At 42.2% G+C, this 16,008-nt stretch overlaps 1 protein-coding gene across 1 annotated transcript; it reads right to left on the bottom strand.

Annotated features, from left to right (window-relative positions):
• Positions 1 to 6,619: 6,619 nt before the first annotated feature.
• Positions 6,620 to 14,153, bottom strand: LOC306810319 (solute carrier family 2, facilitated glucose transporter member 11-like). Its single transcript, XM_079322755.1, has 12 exons — positions 14,076 to 14,153; positions 13,119 to 13,217; positions 12,520 to 12,680; positions 10,857 to 10,981; positions 10,507 to 10,636; positions 9,780 to 9,928; positions 9,066 to 9,253; positions 8,814 to 8,924; positions 8,211 to 8,312; positions 7,983 to 8,058; positions 7,196 to 7,323; positions 6,620 to 6,859 (listed from the first exon to the last, which is right to left on the bottom strand). Exons 1-12 carry the CDS (start codon positions 14,097 to 14,099, stop codon positions 6,653 to 6,655), a joined length of 1,500 nt encoding a protein of 499 aa, XP_079178881.1. The 5' UTR covers positions 14,100 to 14,153; the 3' UTR covers positions 6,620 to 6,652.
• Positions 14,154 to 16,008: the final 1,855 nt, after the last annotated feature.

The raw sequence follows: 16,008 nt of genomic DNA, 5'->3' as shown, positions 1-16,008 counted from the left end.
GCTCAGAGTGGCAGCCCCTGGCTGTGCTGCCATGTGATGGAGAGACTTTGGGGCAATTTCATTCCCTTTTGCCTCCCTGACTAAGAAAAGCTTTCACCAAAGCAGCTTCCACTTGTTATCCCAACAAAGCATTTTTGTTATATGAGGTGCAGGTCTGTATTTAAAGTGTGTGGCTGCAAACCAAAGCTGTGGTAGAGACACAATGGGATGTTAATAGAGTTTGGAACAAGGGTGTGATAAGGTTTGCTTTTCCAGAAAAAATTCACAATACACTTAACTATAGAATTTCAGGAAACATCTCTACTCAATCTTTTATTTTACTTTGGAAGCAGATGATCTTATCTGACCAAGGGCTTAAATAATAAATATTTGTGTGCAAATCTTCCTTTCATAATTAATTCACCACTTCAGTCCCTAGGAATGGCTTACTGTGGCTTGCTGTGCCTCTGCCTCGTTCTGAGCTGTGCTCTAATCTTCACTGTCACTACAAATTGTTCAATGGATGAAAAGGGGAGGGCACAGCAGCCAACAGTGGTTTTTTCCACTCACTCCCTCTGCCTATGCTGAGCCCTGGGGGACTCAGCATCAGCGTTTCTGCTACTCAGCTACATATCCCTGCAGTGTTAGGCCTAAAGAGGACCTGCACTGCAATCCCTTGTAAATAAGAGGTAATCATGTCTTTGCTCCTTTTGAAGGGAGGTCCATGTGCAACATTTGTAGCCACATTGTTTAACTTAAATATATCTCGAAACCAACTCAAGATACATTTATCTCTTCTTGAAATTTGGCTCTTGAGGATGGACAGGGCAAAGGCAAAAGCAATGTCCATCTTCACATATGACTAAACGTTTTTTGGAAGAAAAGCTTCTGTTAAGAGTATTTTGAAAAGGCACCCTCCATGTCAACTAGAGGTTTTCCCAGAGCAACAAGAAGGTCTCAGCCATAAGGCTTCTGCTGCATTTTAATTAAGCAGCAGGCAAGATCCTAAACAGCAGTGAGTAGCAGCAATTGAGATACCAATGCCTTTTGTATTAGGCAGATGCCAGAAGGTGACTAGAGCTGCAGTCCAAACCACAGTGAGGTTCAGGAATGAGCTGTGACCACCCCAGGGCCCCTCAAGCAAAGGTGGTGCTATTCCAGCTGACACAGGCAGAGCTGATGTCAAAGAAGGTGAGTGGGTTCTGGAGAGGAAGACAGGCACTGTTAACAGGAGCAGAGTGCTGCAGGCTGCCCTGGGTGCTCCTGCTCCAGGACACAGCCACACTGCACACTCTCCCCTGGGGCTTTATCCTTCCAGGCCTTACACTCCCTTCCTCCTGCCCCTTTTAATGCCTCACCCACCTGCGTTCTGGAGTTCCTAGGGATCAAGTTATTGTGTTTGTACCTGGTCTTTTGCACATGATATCTGTGGGTACATACAGTATCTGAACCTACATCATTTTAACCAAGGAATTCTGCAGCTTCTGGGTATCAGCACTGCAGCTCATGCAATGGCTCCTTTTTTCTTTTTAGCTGGGGAGTTGCTCAGTTGACTTGGCGTTTAACCTCACTGATCAGCGCATTAATAGAGAACACCAAAGGACCAGCCTGGGATGAATAGTCTTAACAATCTGTGGAAAGTCGTGTCAGACATGTTGCCATATGAGCTCACCTGTCAGATGGTATTTTCAGGTTTGTTCAGCAGGTCACAAAGCAATTTGGAGTAAATCTTGTTCTCCTGCCCCCCAATCTTTCCAATGCTGTAGAGAAAGCACATAGCACAGAGGTCTGTGGAGCCACCAAAGGACATCACCTAATTATGAGAGATCTGTATTGCTAGAGACTCTTGGAAGAAGAAAATTAATGTTATTTTCTGTGCTGTATTAAGAAAAGTTTTGAAATTCCAGGAAGGCATTTATGTAACTAAACTGCAGTGAAAATAAGTGCACGTTTTTCATATGCAAGTCTTTCATTTGTTGACACCTTGCTGTCTAGATTTGCATTCACTGCTGTGTCCAAGGCCAGTACAAGGACTCCATAGGTTGTAGGCTCCCAGTGCAGGTGCTGCAGGAGCTCAGTGACCTGTGGTACCTCCAGCACCTCCTCTGGGGCAGCAGGCTGTCCTGGCTGTGTGGGAAGCTCGGGGCAGGGGGTGTGCAATGGCACTGCTGCCGCATTGCGTTCCAGAGAGATTTTGCACCTCACTGCCTCCTGCTGCACTCTTCCCTGCTGAGGTAAATGTGAACTGACACAGCACAGGCCTAAACCAACATCCCCCTCATTAAACAAAATACAGCCTAATCCTGCTTTTGTTCTTGATATCAGCAAAAACAGAAGAAAGTATCTATGTTAATATTAATGACCAGGCCACGATTTTCCCTGCTGCTAATACACAGTGTCAGATCCACACACTGGGGAATCTAGGGATCAGTTCCTCTGGCATTCATCTGCCTCTGTGCTGTTCTTACCCACGTTTATTAGCAGTGCATCGTTGGAACTCAGCAGCAATTAACCCTCTTGGTGTAACAAGCTAGCCTGAGTACCAGGAGTTGTCTGGTAATTAGTCTTGGCCATCATTTACAGTTTGTTTGCTGTAAGGTGCATCAGACCACAGCAGTACAGCATAAGCCAAGGAGACCCTGCTGAGATACCACTTGCTTGGCCCTGTTCTCCCCTGTCTGGACACCATGTGCTCTTGGCTCTATGCCAAATGTAGGTGCATCCATGCCTTTAACATCTACCCAGGAGGCATCTTATCACTATTAAAAGAAAAATCAATTTGGGGCATTAATCAGCAGTATCTTCTTCTTGGAGTAGTCTGAAAATATTTGGAACAGTTTTTCCAGTAGGAAGAAACCCTATTTGATTAAAAATCTGTATTTTTCCCAAATAGTACAGTATCCTGTGAGAGGAAAGCTCTGCATTCCAGCCTACCCTAATCCTTTCCTTCTTTCTGTGTTATAACTAAGAGACTCTCCCTTTCCTATTGTCTCCTTTGCACGAAGAGTTTGTATGTCCTCTTCAGAAAAATCTCTTTGTTGTTCCTTGTATATTTCTAAGTCTCATTACATATCCCTTCCACACAGCTGCACAAACCTGTTCCAGCTGCATCCCAGCCCTGGCCTCTAGCTTTATATTCAGAAGCTGTTATGCAAGACACACCCCTTGCCCCCCCAACAGCAAGTACTTGTTTGCTAGACTGATAAAAATTGGCTTTTTTAAAAGAGGGATAGAACACATCAGTTTTACATAAGTGTTCAGGTGTCCCAGTGCATAGAGAAAGGTTTGCTGGGGAGCCCTCAGAGCCCTTTCTGTAAGCACCAAAACTTCATTCTTTCTACAGCTTCAAAGCATCACTCCCAAAGCAAAATAAACATTTTCTGGATATGGGCTCGTTGATATGCAGAAAGGGTGCTTAAACAAGCAGCTACAAATCCACACCAATTCACAGTTACTGCTGCTACAGCAGCTGAGCTATGGCTCCTGTTAGGAGGCTTACAGATCTGTAGAGAAACTTTCTTTTGATTTTTCATATTCAACAATCTTCAGTAAGCAACTGATACAGTGACTAGTGACCAATCAGTATTGAGAAAATAATAGCCTTATAAATCCTTGTAAGCAGTATTTCAGGACTTCACCTCAGGAGCATATTGTCATATGTTTTGGCAGGTAAACCCCCTCCAGTTTGGTAAAGAAACCACCAGGCAGCTTTTACTCTGGTATTTTGACTACAAATAGCAGGATGCCGCACAGATATTTTTGCCAGATGTCCAAGCAAACTGAATAAATAATTTTTTACTTCAACTGTAAGCACTAGGCTACAGGCAATTTGGTGGCAAATAACAGGCACTTATTCAATAGGACTCAGCAAGGAAGTGGAGGGTGAGGTTTGTTTTTCAGTCAGACAGATTCTTGAGAGGAGTTCACAGGTACCTGTGGACATCTACCCACATGTGTATTCACATACACTGATAACTACATGCAATATCATCCTACAACTCCAAGGGTTTGAGACTTCAATAAAACTAAGTTACAGTGAACAATGTTTGATATTCTCCCTGAGAAAAGACTGCAAATACTGGTGAGTCATTAGCTGTATTAGTTTATCAAGGCTACCACTCAAAAACAGCTCATTGCATAGGCACAGCTGACTAAAGAAGGAAAACATTTCAGCAAATGCACTTACCTGTGCTGGTTTGCCCAATGCTTTTGATAATTGTTGGGTGAGCTCCCCTGAAAAAGATTCTGGAACTTTATCCTTGCTTAAATTTGTGTTAACAATGAATTAAGGCTCCTTGGATCACAAGCAGGTCTTTTTTTCAGCTCACCTTGTTCTCAGCTTTATTTCTGACTCACCCACATGCTGGCTCAGCCCACGGTGCTAGTAAGCACATCAGGAGCCTCTAAACAGTCAGAGATACCTTTAGCAGCAGCATTGAGGGGGGTGGGAGTGTCTCAGGAGAGGTGAGGCTCAATGTGCCATCTGCAGCTGCAAACACAGACAGCCAGAGCACTGGCCTGGGAGGGAACCCAGCTTTTGCACTCTGGAAACCAGAGCATCCAAAATGACACCTTGTATTTGGATAGAGCCCAATCGTGAAACCAGTGAAAAAGCATTTCAGAGACTGAGTGCAGGTTGTAATGCATCTCTTTATGCAATCTAGTAATTTATTTTTTTTTTTAAATTGGGTGATTTATTCAACAGTGAGGTCTGAAACTCTCTCTGTGGAATAGAGCATAACAAAAAGCCCCCAGTGACACATGTTGTGCAGACCTTTCCTGAACCATGACTAAGTCATGACAAAGATGCCTTAAAATCAGGCTCTTGATTTTCCACTGTGGTGAGCACTGGATTCTACATGCTCAGAGAAGGCTTGTTTTCAACTTTCTCCTTTGTTGTGCAAATAGTTCCATAACAGTCATAACTCCTGAGAGATAGGAAATCCACAGGCTTTCTGAGATGGGCAGCTTTTATCCAGAGTGGAGGCAGTGTGTGGCAAGGCTGGGATCAGCTCTCTCTGCTGCCTAGAAGAGCAGAAGTGATTTAGAGGGATCCTGTGGCGTTTGGTAGGGGCTGTTCTCAGTCAGGTGTGTGGGGAAAGCAGGTTGAAAATGCTGATGGGGATAAAAGAAATGGTTTGACGACCTCTCCATGTTAAAAGTGAATTGTATCTTTATGCCCAGTAGTTTCTGAGTTAAGAGCTTTTCTACTCACTCCATTTTCTCCAGGCAGCAGGAAAGAGGGAGAGTTTTCTATAGCTTGCACTAAATGCTTGTATGGAATGGTGTAATTGAAGCAAATATTTTTTAATGTTGAAAACTTCTGTATGAATGTGCTGAAGCTGATTGTGTTCAAGGTCAGACTGACTGGGCCCTGAGCAGCCTGATCTAGATGGTGTCATCCCTGCCCATGGCAGGGGGGTGGAACTGGATGATCTTTAAAGCCCTTTCCAACCCAATCAATCCTATGATTGTGTGGTGTATGTTGATCTTGAGTTAGTTCCTTCACTGTGGCACCCTTGCTGTAAAAAGTCAGCAAATAAAAACTCAGGAGATGAAATTACTGTGCCAGTGTTCATTTACAGCCCACGTTTGTGGATTGTGTTTCCTGTATGCATTCTGAAAATAGGGAAAACCCTAAAAAAACCCAGAAATAAAATCTGGTTTACAAAAAGCCTTTTCAGGGTATGTTTCCTAAGCCAAAGTGTTAAAAACAAACCCAAGTGACACCTCCATCTGTAAGGAGAGGAGCTGTAGTTTGTGATATTGATTCATTTTTTCTTCACGGTTAGAGGAAAGCAGCTGGCATGATCCAAAATGTTTACCTACATGTCATCCTATACTTGCTGGTGGTCACTTGGAAAAATTTAGACTATTTCCAATGAACTTCACAACCTATTTTTACTGCTGGGTGCAATAATCAGTCATTATTCCCAGCTTGCTTACATAACAAGAAAAACATTTCCAAAACAAACTTTTTCTTCCGTGAAAACATCTGATGTAATTCCCAGAAACTGATGCACCAGGTGGAAAATCAGTTCCTAAGACACCAGAGATGCTCTCCAGACTCTGCTTTATTTTATAGCAGTCATTTTACTTTTTTTGCATGCAAGAATATCTCAGTTTAGCAGGTCCTTCTCCCTGCCTAGAGTTACTAGGATGTTTTCCACTGAAATTTCCATTACATCTCCAGGACTGTTGCACAGCAAATTTCGCTTTCAATACTTTTTTCTGTTGTGATGCTGGAAACTGTTTCCTGAATATGGGGTGTTAAGTTTTCAGTCTGTATCTGCTTGGATCACCCTGAACCATGTATTTAGCTTTTCCTCTGTGTGCCTATCAGCCAAATACTTCAGACTTCTGTGCTTCCCCAGCCTTATCATGTTGGTCATTGAGCCTTCTTATTAATTCTTTACCTTGGTTCATCTTCTTAAAATATTTCAGTTGTATTTTTTTATTTCTGCTACTCTTCTCTGAGCTATTTGCCAGTGGGTTCCTGCTTATGAGGTACTTCTTGTTATTCTAGAATAGTGAGTTTGGTATCTATCTTAAAAAAAAGAAAAAATAAATGAGACAGAAGAGCTTGCAGTCTGTTTTTAATGTTTCCTTTTTAGTTCTATTGCAACATTCTTTCCTGTCTTTTCCAAGAGATGCAAATTTCTTCTGTGAACATTCAGAGCTTGGTGCAAGACAACTGTTCCTTTGGAAAGTTATTTTCAGTGACAGAGGTTTCTTTTTGCCCAAAGTTCAGCTTGTTGAATTCTGCTTTTATTTCCATGATTGACTTTCCCTTCGTCTCAGGAAGATACAGGTAGATGAAAATTGCTGATAAAGCAAGGATTCCCAAAAAGATAAGGAAGCAGAAGGGTCCAAGGTTATCCTACAAGCAGAAATGCAAGACAATGTAAGGAAAATAAGAAACTCATTTCTATTTCTCTGCCCTTTAGTGCAAGCCTGTGTCTCAGAAGTTCAAATACAAAGGTGTGCTCAATACACAACCCAGGCCAGGCATCAAACCAGGAGTTCCCCCTGGCCACATTTGACCTGAGTCCTATTACTACTCCTTGGCAAGCCTGGGGAATTTCTGAGCAGGTTTGGTGTTTGGATAGAGTGCTAACCTTTGCATGTCATTGCAATTTATTGCTATTATTTTGCCCCTTTTCAGCATTCAGAAATAGATTAACCTGGAAAAAGGGATCTTGTGAGGGTCACTTACAACAATTACTGGAAAAATCATCCCAAGTACAAACAGTCCCATCCAGTTGATGCAGCCAACGATCAGAAAGGCTGATGGTCTGTATGACTGGCTGAAGATTTCAACCATCACAGATATGGTGGCTCCAGCTGGAAAAGCAAAGCCAAACACACAGCAGGTTTATTTGTTTCCTTGCTCCTGCTGAAGCTTCTCCCAAAGGCAGTGGCAGAGATGCCAGGCAGGCAGGATAGGTGACCTGTGGATAGGTGGCCCTGCTGTGATGGTGAAAGAACTTGATTCCAGAAATGGAGCACAGCAGTTAATTTAGGTTCCTCTTGTTTGTGCTGGAATCCTTTCTGTGGTATCAGTGATTTATGCAGTTTCATATTGTTCCTGGTGAGTGGTTTATAAAACCAGCCTCCCCTTTGGCTCCCTGGGGCCACTTCCACCTGGAGCATCATGCTGGTAGGCATGAGCTTACCTTGTTAAGTTATTGAAGATGATTACTATAAAATACCTGGCAATGCCTGGAATCCTGTTTCTAGCTGATCAATTTAGAATTTGTTTTGGAATTTCTGTCTCACACCCTCTGGAGAAGATGATACTGTTTTAAATTATTTAGATCATGTGATCAGCAATAAAATTTGAGGTGTCTGTATCCTTTTCCTGTCTCCCACTAGTGCCTGCCCTTCCCTCCTTAATTTCCAGAACTTTTTAGCAAGGCATTAGCCTGTTCTTCTTCTGCCAGTTGTGTTGCCAACCAATACAATGTCAAATTTCCTCCCAGCATAACCACTGATGTACTCACATGGCCCAATTCCATAGAAGACAACGAACAGAAAGATCAAGATAACACTGAAGTAATGCATCCAGAAAAAACGATGCTGAAAGTGAGAAACAAGTGATATCAAACCATTAGACACACAGCAGAGCTTTGTATTTGCTGCCACTGGATGGAGTTTTTACTCTCATCTCCTGAGAGTTAAGAGCAGAAAGGTGGGCTGGGGAAGTGGCCAGAGGTCTGCTGCCTCTTTACCTGCAGTGACAGGGTCATGGTGAGCAGAGCCAGCACAGAGCACATCAGCAAATACCCACCCCAGAGCAGCACCTTCCGCCCAAAGCGGTCTATGAGGGTGCTCTGGAAAGAGAACACACGGTCACAAACCCAGCTCTAAAGGAAATAACCCCTCCTCTCTCCATGTGCTGTGCAGAAGACTTGTCTAAATAAGAGCCATAAATTGCTGTCATTTGGCAGCCTCTTAGTTCCTGATGAATTTGATTATTTTCTCCAAAACTAATTCATTATTAATTAATCTATGTTTATTAGTCAATCCTAATCTGGTTTTAGACAGTTCCCTCTCTTGGATGCTGGCATATGTCAAATTGTCCACATATACATACACACATCCAATCCAGAACATCAGAAAATTATTATTTTGTAGGAAAAAAAATGAATCTGAAGGCATGCATTCATTCAAATAATTTGGGAAAAAAAACCATCTTTGCCTGTGGTTTTGCAAAGCAGGAAGATGAGGCTTAGGTTATGCAAAATTCCCTTGAGCCCAGTTGTAAGAAAGGAAAAGTACAGTTATTGGCCACATTAAATTTTTCCTTCAAACTCAAATCTGAAAAGACTTACACAGAGTATAGAGGATAAGCATTCACACAACCCAACTCCCAGGGACACGTATGGGATAAGGTATTCTTCAAACTTGGCTGTGTGGAATACTTCAAAAGAATAGAAATATATCTGAAAAATGCCAAGAGGAAATTGATCTGTGTTAAAAAGCATTGCATTTGAGATACAATTCTAAGCTGGTTTCATGACATTGACTTTGAGAGGTTTGTAATGTTGCCTGTTCCTGTCCTGGGGATAAAGAGAGCACTCAACTGCATTGATTCCACAGAGCTGCAAGGTGGTCATGACAGTGATCAAAATGTAAAGCTGCCAGCGCAGAGATCGCTCTTTTATCACTTCCAGGACTCGCAAGGTTTTCGTGCTCGCCATTGCACCCTTCTCCTTCAGAATGTCATCAATTTCTGCCTGGTGGTCTCCTTCCCCCCAGAGCTTCCTGATGGCTGTAGGGGAGAAAGAGGGCAGTGAATTATCCTACCAGAATGGCTCCATCAGGAGTGCTTGCTTTAAAGCCTTTAGGCTGCCTGTCCTTTGGAATAGGTGCTGGTGCTGCTTCTGCCATTGGTTGCTGCAGGGGCGCTGGGCAATTTGAGGGATTTTTGTCTGTCTGGTTGTCAGTATAACACAGCTTTCTAATGTGGTGTTTACTTAACTGGAAGCAAAGTAATCATTTGAGTACTTTTTATTCAATAATACGAGGACAGCTGCATCAACCATTTCCTTTAAAGAAATAAAGCAGTGCCCACCAAGGTGGGAATTCTGATAAACATTTCTTGTCTTCATGGACTGAATGGGGCTGAGTGAGGCCCAGGTTAGCACAGACATTGCCAGGGGTGCCTGGGCTGCTGTGTGTGGAGCCCCATGGCACTGCACTGAGCAGCACAGCTCTGCCCTGCCTCCTCCTCTGCAGAGGCTCTCACTGTGACACAGCACGTGAAGGGAAGTAGGTGAGGAAAGCAGACACTCTACCTTTCCTGCAGGCTTCCTCATTACCCTTCTGAATCAGGAGGTAGGATGGTGAGTCAGGGAAAAATGGGAGGGTAACCAGCTGAACCAATGCTGAAAGTCCACTAGATGCTAACAACCATGGCCACAAAGCTTCGCTTCCTAAAATCTCCCTGGAAAGTGTATGTGAAACAAAATTATGCTGAAATAATGGAATGAATGTTCAGGAAAAATTCTGAGTGAAAAGGGCTGCTGCTCAGGTTCCATTCAAGGATTCACTGGAGTTAACCCCTGAATTTTAATTTGGCAAATTTCACAAATTTGGCTATTTTTATTTCTGACAATTTATTTTAAAAGAGTTATCTGATATTTTGAAAATCTTTCTGAATACCATTGGAACACAGTATAATGTCTGTAGAGCTGATGAGACTTATTTGACCACTGCTTGGCCACAAGAAGAAAACATCTTGCAAAGATTTTTCATGTAAGTACAATGAATTTCGAAGGGGAAGTCTCCTAACAGAAAGATAGTGGAAAAAAGAAGAAATCAGATTATAAGTAAATTATTTCCTTCCTTCTATATTTAAAACTGTATTTCCCTCAAATATGATCAATATTTTTCTTCTGGCATAAGCTAAGGTATGCTGGAGGAGGAGTAAAGTGTTTCTCAATCACTCACTAGATGAGAGGGTAAAGTTATAGAAACATTTCTACTTTTAGTGTAACCTGATAGAAAAATTGGAGAATTTACCGTAGTCCAACCACCTGTCCTGTGAGTTTCCCCAGGGTCAGAAAAACAGCAACAGTGGAGTTGGTAAAACCACGCAACTTCTTGGGTGAAATCTCTCCTACATACTGAGGATGTATATTGAGAGAAAAACCTTGAACATACAAGAGGATAAATAACAGTTAAAATATTTAGAAAACTTTTTGCCCATCCTCTCTTAGATGGTTTCCATTCACTCTGGTATTGAGATAACAATTCCTTGCAAAAGAGATTATCTTTCACTTTTACTGAATGGCTGGTGTATTTACTTTAAAAATCATTTTTGAAGGATGGCTGTAGAGACAACCCCAGGACAGCAAGCCAGGGTGACATACCTGAACCAATGCCATAGAGAAAGCGCCCAACCAGAATCATCTCAAAGGATTTGGCTGTTTTACTCAGGGCCATGAAAAGTGCAGCTACCAACATGATCAGGTTGGTGAACATTTGGCACTTTTTCCTAGGGAAAAAAAAAAGACCTTGAGAATTTCATGTGAAATGAGAACCTCTTGTGCTCTTTTGAGTACTCCTGCTGTGACAGGAAGCATGGTACAGCCATTCCTACTGTATTGAGAAATGGCTCAAATAATTTCGACTCAGGAGAGTCAAAATGGTTCTTTAAAATTTTAGGATCTTTTAGATTTGAATTAATAAAATCTTAGGTTAGAATTCAAACAGTTGGAGCCCTTTGTCAACATTTCCACAGTTCAAGTAGGGAAAAAGATTGAAGGACTGGCCCAGTTTGTCTCCAGGATTTTTGAATGGATGTAAGTCTTCATAAAATGTCAGGTTGTTCCCCAGGAATAGTCTGAGTCCACAGGTCCCATTCTAGAATGGCTCATCCTAAAGACACTCTTGGCTAAATGGGTGCTCTGGGATGGCAGACAGAGTTTTTGAGAGGCATATTTCATTTCAAAAGCCATTCTGTGAGGATCCAGGCTGCTGTGTTCACCACCCTGCTGTCTCAGGCTCAAAGTCTTTTGCACTCAGTTGTTTTGCTGTGACACTTGTTAGACAAGAGCCCCCTTGCCTCCATTAAGGATCACAGAGACTCTGTGCTGTGATTCAGCAATTGGGCTACCAGGTGTTAAATAACCCATGGGAGAGGTGCAGGATCTTGTTTCCAGCCTTGGGAGACTCTCAGCGTGTGGGATGAGGCAGTGTCCCACAAGAAACTTCTTGGGGGCACTTACCTGTGAGGAAAGAACACAATTGCAGGCAGGCTAAGATGGTTTGTTGAGACCCAAATGAGGGGCCCCTGGATCAGTGTGTTGTGGAGCAGATCTTTAAGTGGGTCACACCAAGAAGATCTGTTTGCCAATTTCTCTGCAAATGAAATTAGTGGTGTTACACACAAGGCACCAAGAACAGACCTGACTGGTGAGGAATCCTTCCTTCATCCAGTGGCAAAGGTAGTTTGGACCTGACTTTCAGTAAAATGGATTGCCAAGAGCAGAGGTGTCTCTTGGACATTTGTTTTGGTGCTGATTATATCTTTACAGTGAAATTACATGCAATTTTTTTCTCCTCTCTCCATATTTTCACGAGTGGGTCTGAATATTTAGTGTAGTGTCACCACCCTAAAACGAGTGTATTTAAATGGAAATCTGACTCTTTCACATGAGGATATTTTCCACGTGTTTGAGTAATTGCATATGATGTATTACAACACAAGACACACTGCTCCTTTATTGGAGTTTGTAAAGCTTGGGAGATCTAATGAGAGTGACAGGGGACCCTGAAGAGAATGTCACTGTGTCACTACTCCCAGAGGCACTGATCTGGTGATGTGATGATGGCTGCAGCCCCTAGAGAGCACTGCTGCCTGGGGAGGGCAGGTAAATAAGACAGAAGGCAGCTTGGGAACAGTGCATGTGCCAGGAAACCAAACTGATTGTTTTCAACAGAGCTGCTTCAACTGAAAAGAAGGGACTTACTTGTCCACCTTGGTATTTCCCTGTATTTTCTGACTGCTGAGCTGTTACAAGAAGCACTTACTTCCTGTACTTTGTAGTCAGGTAGCCACAGCAGAGGCTTCCCAGGAATCCTCCTATCCCATAAACAGACACAATGAAGGACCACAGCAGCATGATTGTCTCAGGATGGAGGGGAGAGCCATGCCGATCCACCCAGGTTTCATTAATAAACTTCCTGATGTGCTGAAAAATAAACAAGATTTGCCAGGATAATGGGCATAGGATCCCTTCACATTTGGCTGTTGTACTTCAGATCAAGCCTGTGGCTTTAATATGAGACTTATTTTGAAACTTTTCTAGTAAAACAAGTTCATTGAGATCACACAGCAAATTCTTCAAGTCTGTATCCCTCAGGAAGCTTCCTGGTGAGCATGCTGAGACTCATTTTGTGCCCTCCTTTGGAGGCTTGTACACTACATGGCAAGAGCTTATTTAAAACAGAAAATGCTATCTAGTTCTTTAAGGGAGGAGAATTTCTCTATTCATGTGATGTTACTGTTAGCCAAAGAAAAGGCCTAGACATATCTGCTGAATGCTCAGTAAATTTGGGATTTATGGGAGAACAGAGGGCTCAGGCTCTGACCTCCGTGTTTTCAGCTTCAGAGAGAGATGGCTACTTACCACAGAAGGATAGTTGATGACAGAAATATGGAATCCATATGGGAAACTACCACCAATTCCCAGCACTAAGATCATTTGTAGTAGTCCCTGGAACTGAACCTGCAATGCAAAAACAAAACCCTCCATCAGCTTCTCACTACTCTAGTACTCCTTTGGTGCAAGGCCAGAGACTTTGTAGCCACACTGATCCTTCCTCTTTGTCCACTTCAGACCCTTTTGAATTTAAATATTTTTCAAAATCCCTTTAATCTGCTGCCAGAGCACGACCATCAGCCACAGCACCAGAGCAAACAACATGGGTGTAAGGGTGAGAATCCATCACTGCTTGCAAGAAAGAAAAGGAGTTTTAAAAGGTGTTCCCAACTCTCACTGTGTGCCTGCAACTTCCCACAGCTTGGCTGGATAAAGGTCTGCAATCGACAGCAACCAATGTACACCAAACCACAATGTATGATGATACACTTCTTCCCTTTTTAAGATTATGGGGACTCTTAATGGGTTATATTAATAATCTTTTGATAAAGTGAACAAAGTAATTTATTTCAAACTTTATGTCATGATTTCTTAGCCTTTTGCTGTACCATTACTATATTCATTATTTGTGAAGTAATCACAGTGCTTAATATTTAGTATTGTTATCAGTAATTTAGAAGACAAAGTAAAGTATCATAGTCAGTGGTGGGAGAGCCAAAGCTGTTGCTGGATTTTCATTTCATTTCATTTCATTTCATTTCATTTCATTTCATTTCATTTCATTTCATTTCATTTGTTGCATAGAAAAGGCAATGCAACAGGACCTTCATGGCCACCATTGCTCTTTGTGATGTTGAAACACAGAAAGGAAAGATGGTCTCTGTAACAAAGGAATTGAAAATCTTTCAAGAACCCGAATCTCTAGTATTATGTTATCCTTGTCTCTTTAGTCAGAGGCCTGAGGAGATGTGAGCAGGTACTCACCAGGTTGGAGAAGAAGGCAGCCATCTCCTATGAACGAGCTGCTCACTGCTGCTCCCTGCCAAAGGAGCCAAATGCTCACATTGTACAGCTGCAGTGGCAGTGAGCTAGTCCCATGTTACCAAAGTTAAAATTTACTTCAGGGGTTTTTGAGTTAATTACACATATTCCAGCTGTGTACAAAGTTTAGGATTGTTGGATTAAATATTTCAACCAGTGGTTATGTCCAGCCCAAGTAAACAGGATGGTGTCCCTTGCAGAACCCGTGTATTTCATGAACTCTGTCTTCTGCTGGGGGACAGGGGACCAAGAAAACACTTTTAAACAGGATTCCCATCATCATAACCTGCTCAGTTTTCAGTATAAGTGAGAAACTTAGAGGCAGAGTTCTCTGCTGGGAGTCTTAGATGGGGCTTTGGCAGTGAACTCCAGGACTTTGACATGAATAGGAAAGAGCTGTCCCTCTCCAGGTGATGGCAACTGGAGCACATCGGAACTTAATCATTACAGGAAGGAACTGAACTATTCCATGATTTTGAAACGGGGTGAAAACTTAACAATTCTGCAGTGGCACACCAGGCTTGACCAGCCAAGTATTTAGTAGATGATTTTTCTCTGCTAGTAGAGAGAAAGCTTCATCATGCACAGCTTTGTCTGGCATTCCCACTAGTCAGTGTATTTATTTCTGGGTCTGCAATTAAAAATAAGGTTGTTTTGAAGCTGTTTTGTAACCTCTACAGCTGGATTGATGTCTGTTTCTTCTGAGAGAAAATTCTCAGGCTGTAACTTCAGTTATTTCATAATTAAGAGGATATCGAATGTATTGAGTTGGTAAATGGCTTAGTTATCACTTGGCATTTACACTTCAGTTGAAGGAGAGGATGAGGAAATCATAAAGGGTTTAGTTGATGCAAGCTGTCACATTTACTAGAAAATATTTCATATGCAAAACAAATTCCTGGATTCTCTAGCTAGTGTTTGAAATGTAGTGAATGGCACGACCCCATTTCTCCTGCCACTCTCAGGCCTCACCATGACCTTGACTTTGCTGTTGGTTTGTGCTGAGAGTTCATGGAGGGGTTTGTTCTTCAGCTGAGGTTCTCCAGCACACAAGCTGCTGTTAGAGCACAAATGAGACTGTCCCTTTGATGCTAAGAATTAATTTCCTTTTCCTGTAAAGTTACACAAAGTTGAAACAACATGATGTGCATCTGACAAAGGGACAAAATTCCATGTTAGCTGCTGGCATGTTCCTTGCTCAGATGACATTGGGGGGACACACAAACAAGCAATAACATGTACATTTCTGCATGGGGCACTCCTCAAATGCAGCCTGCTGCACATATTTTCTAGTGTTTCACTTTACCCATTTCTATTTAGTGTATTTATACTTATTGGAACTTCTACTTTTTGCTTTCACTTTAATTTAGGATTCCTACTTTGGGTAGGTTGAATGAATCTTCCTGTCATCTCCCTTCCTGTGTAATGTCTTTTGGTGATTAGTGATTGTGTGAGTGCTGTTACTGCTTAGACTGTTCTGAGGCTCCCTTTATTAGATGTGCAGTTGGATAATAAGTAGTTAGCAGAAATCTTACAGATATCCTTCAGTCACATTTGTGCTCAGAGCAGTAAATTTCACAGCATCAAGTCATTCAGTCATTTATCTTCCACTTTTACACTCATGTGTGGCACACATATGCAAAGCTGTGCTAAACTTCCCTTAATACAGATCCGTATTTTTGTGTCCAGCTGACAGGAGTTCACAGGCACATTTTTAAAGTTTTTATATCCATCTCAATTAGTATTTGAGTCATATCTTACCTATCAGCTGATGTCCCAGGAAGATAAAGTGTGTGAAGTGTTTCTGAATCACTGTCCCCTTTGTCCCTGTGCCCTGCCATGTACACTGGAACCATCCCTTTTGCTGTTTCATCCT

The sequence above is a fragment of the Erithacus rubecula genome, assembly GCF_903797595.1.
Source record: "Erithacus rubecula genome assembly, chromosome: 19".
Lineage (NCBI taxonomy): Eukaryota > Metazoa > Chordata > Aves > Passeriformes > Muscicapidae > Erithacus > Erithacus rubecula.
This window is presented reverse-complemented; position numbering and strand designations above follow the sequence as displayed.

Excerpts from the sequence above, each read along its gene's own strand:
- LOC306810319 (XM_079322755.1), bottom strand. The coding sequence starts at position 14,099 with ATGGCTGCCTTCTTCTCCAACCTG. Across the intron at positions 12,681-13,118 it reads TCATCAACTATCCTTCTGTG|CACATCAGGAAGTTTATTAA; the intron begins GTAAGTAGCCAT and ends TTTATTTTTCAG. Across the intron at positions 10,982-12,519 it reads CTGACTACAAAGTACAGGAA|GAAAAAGTGCCAAATGTTCA; the intron begins GTAAGTGCTTCT and ends TTTTTTCCCTAG.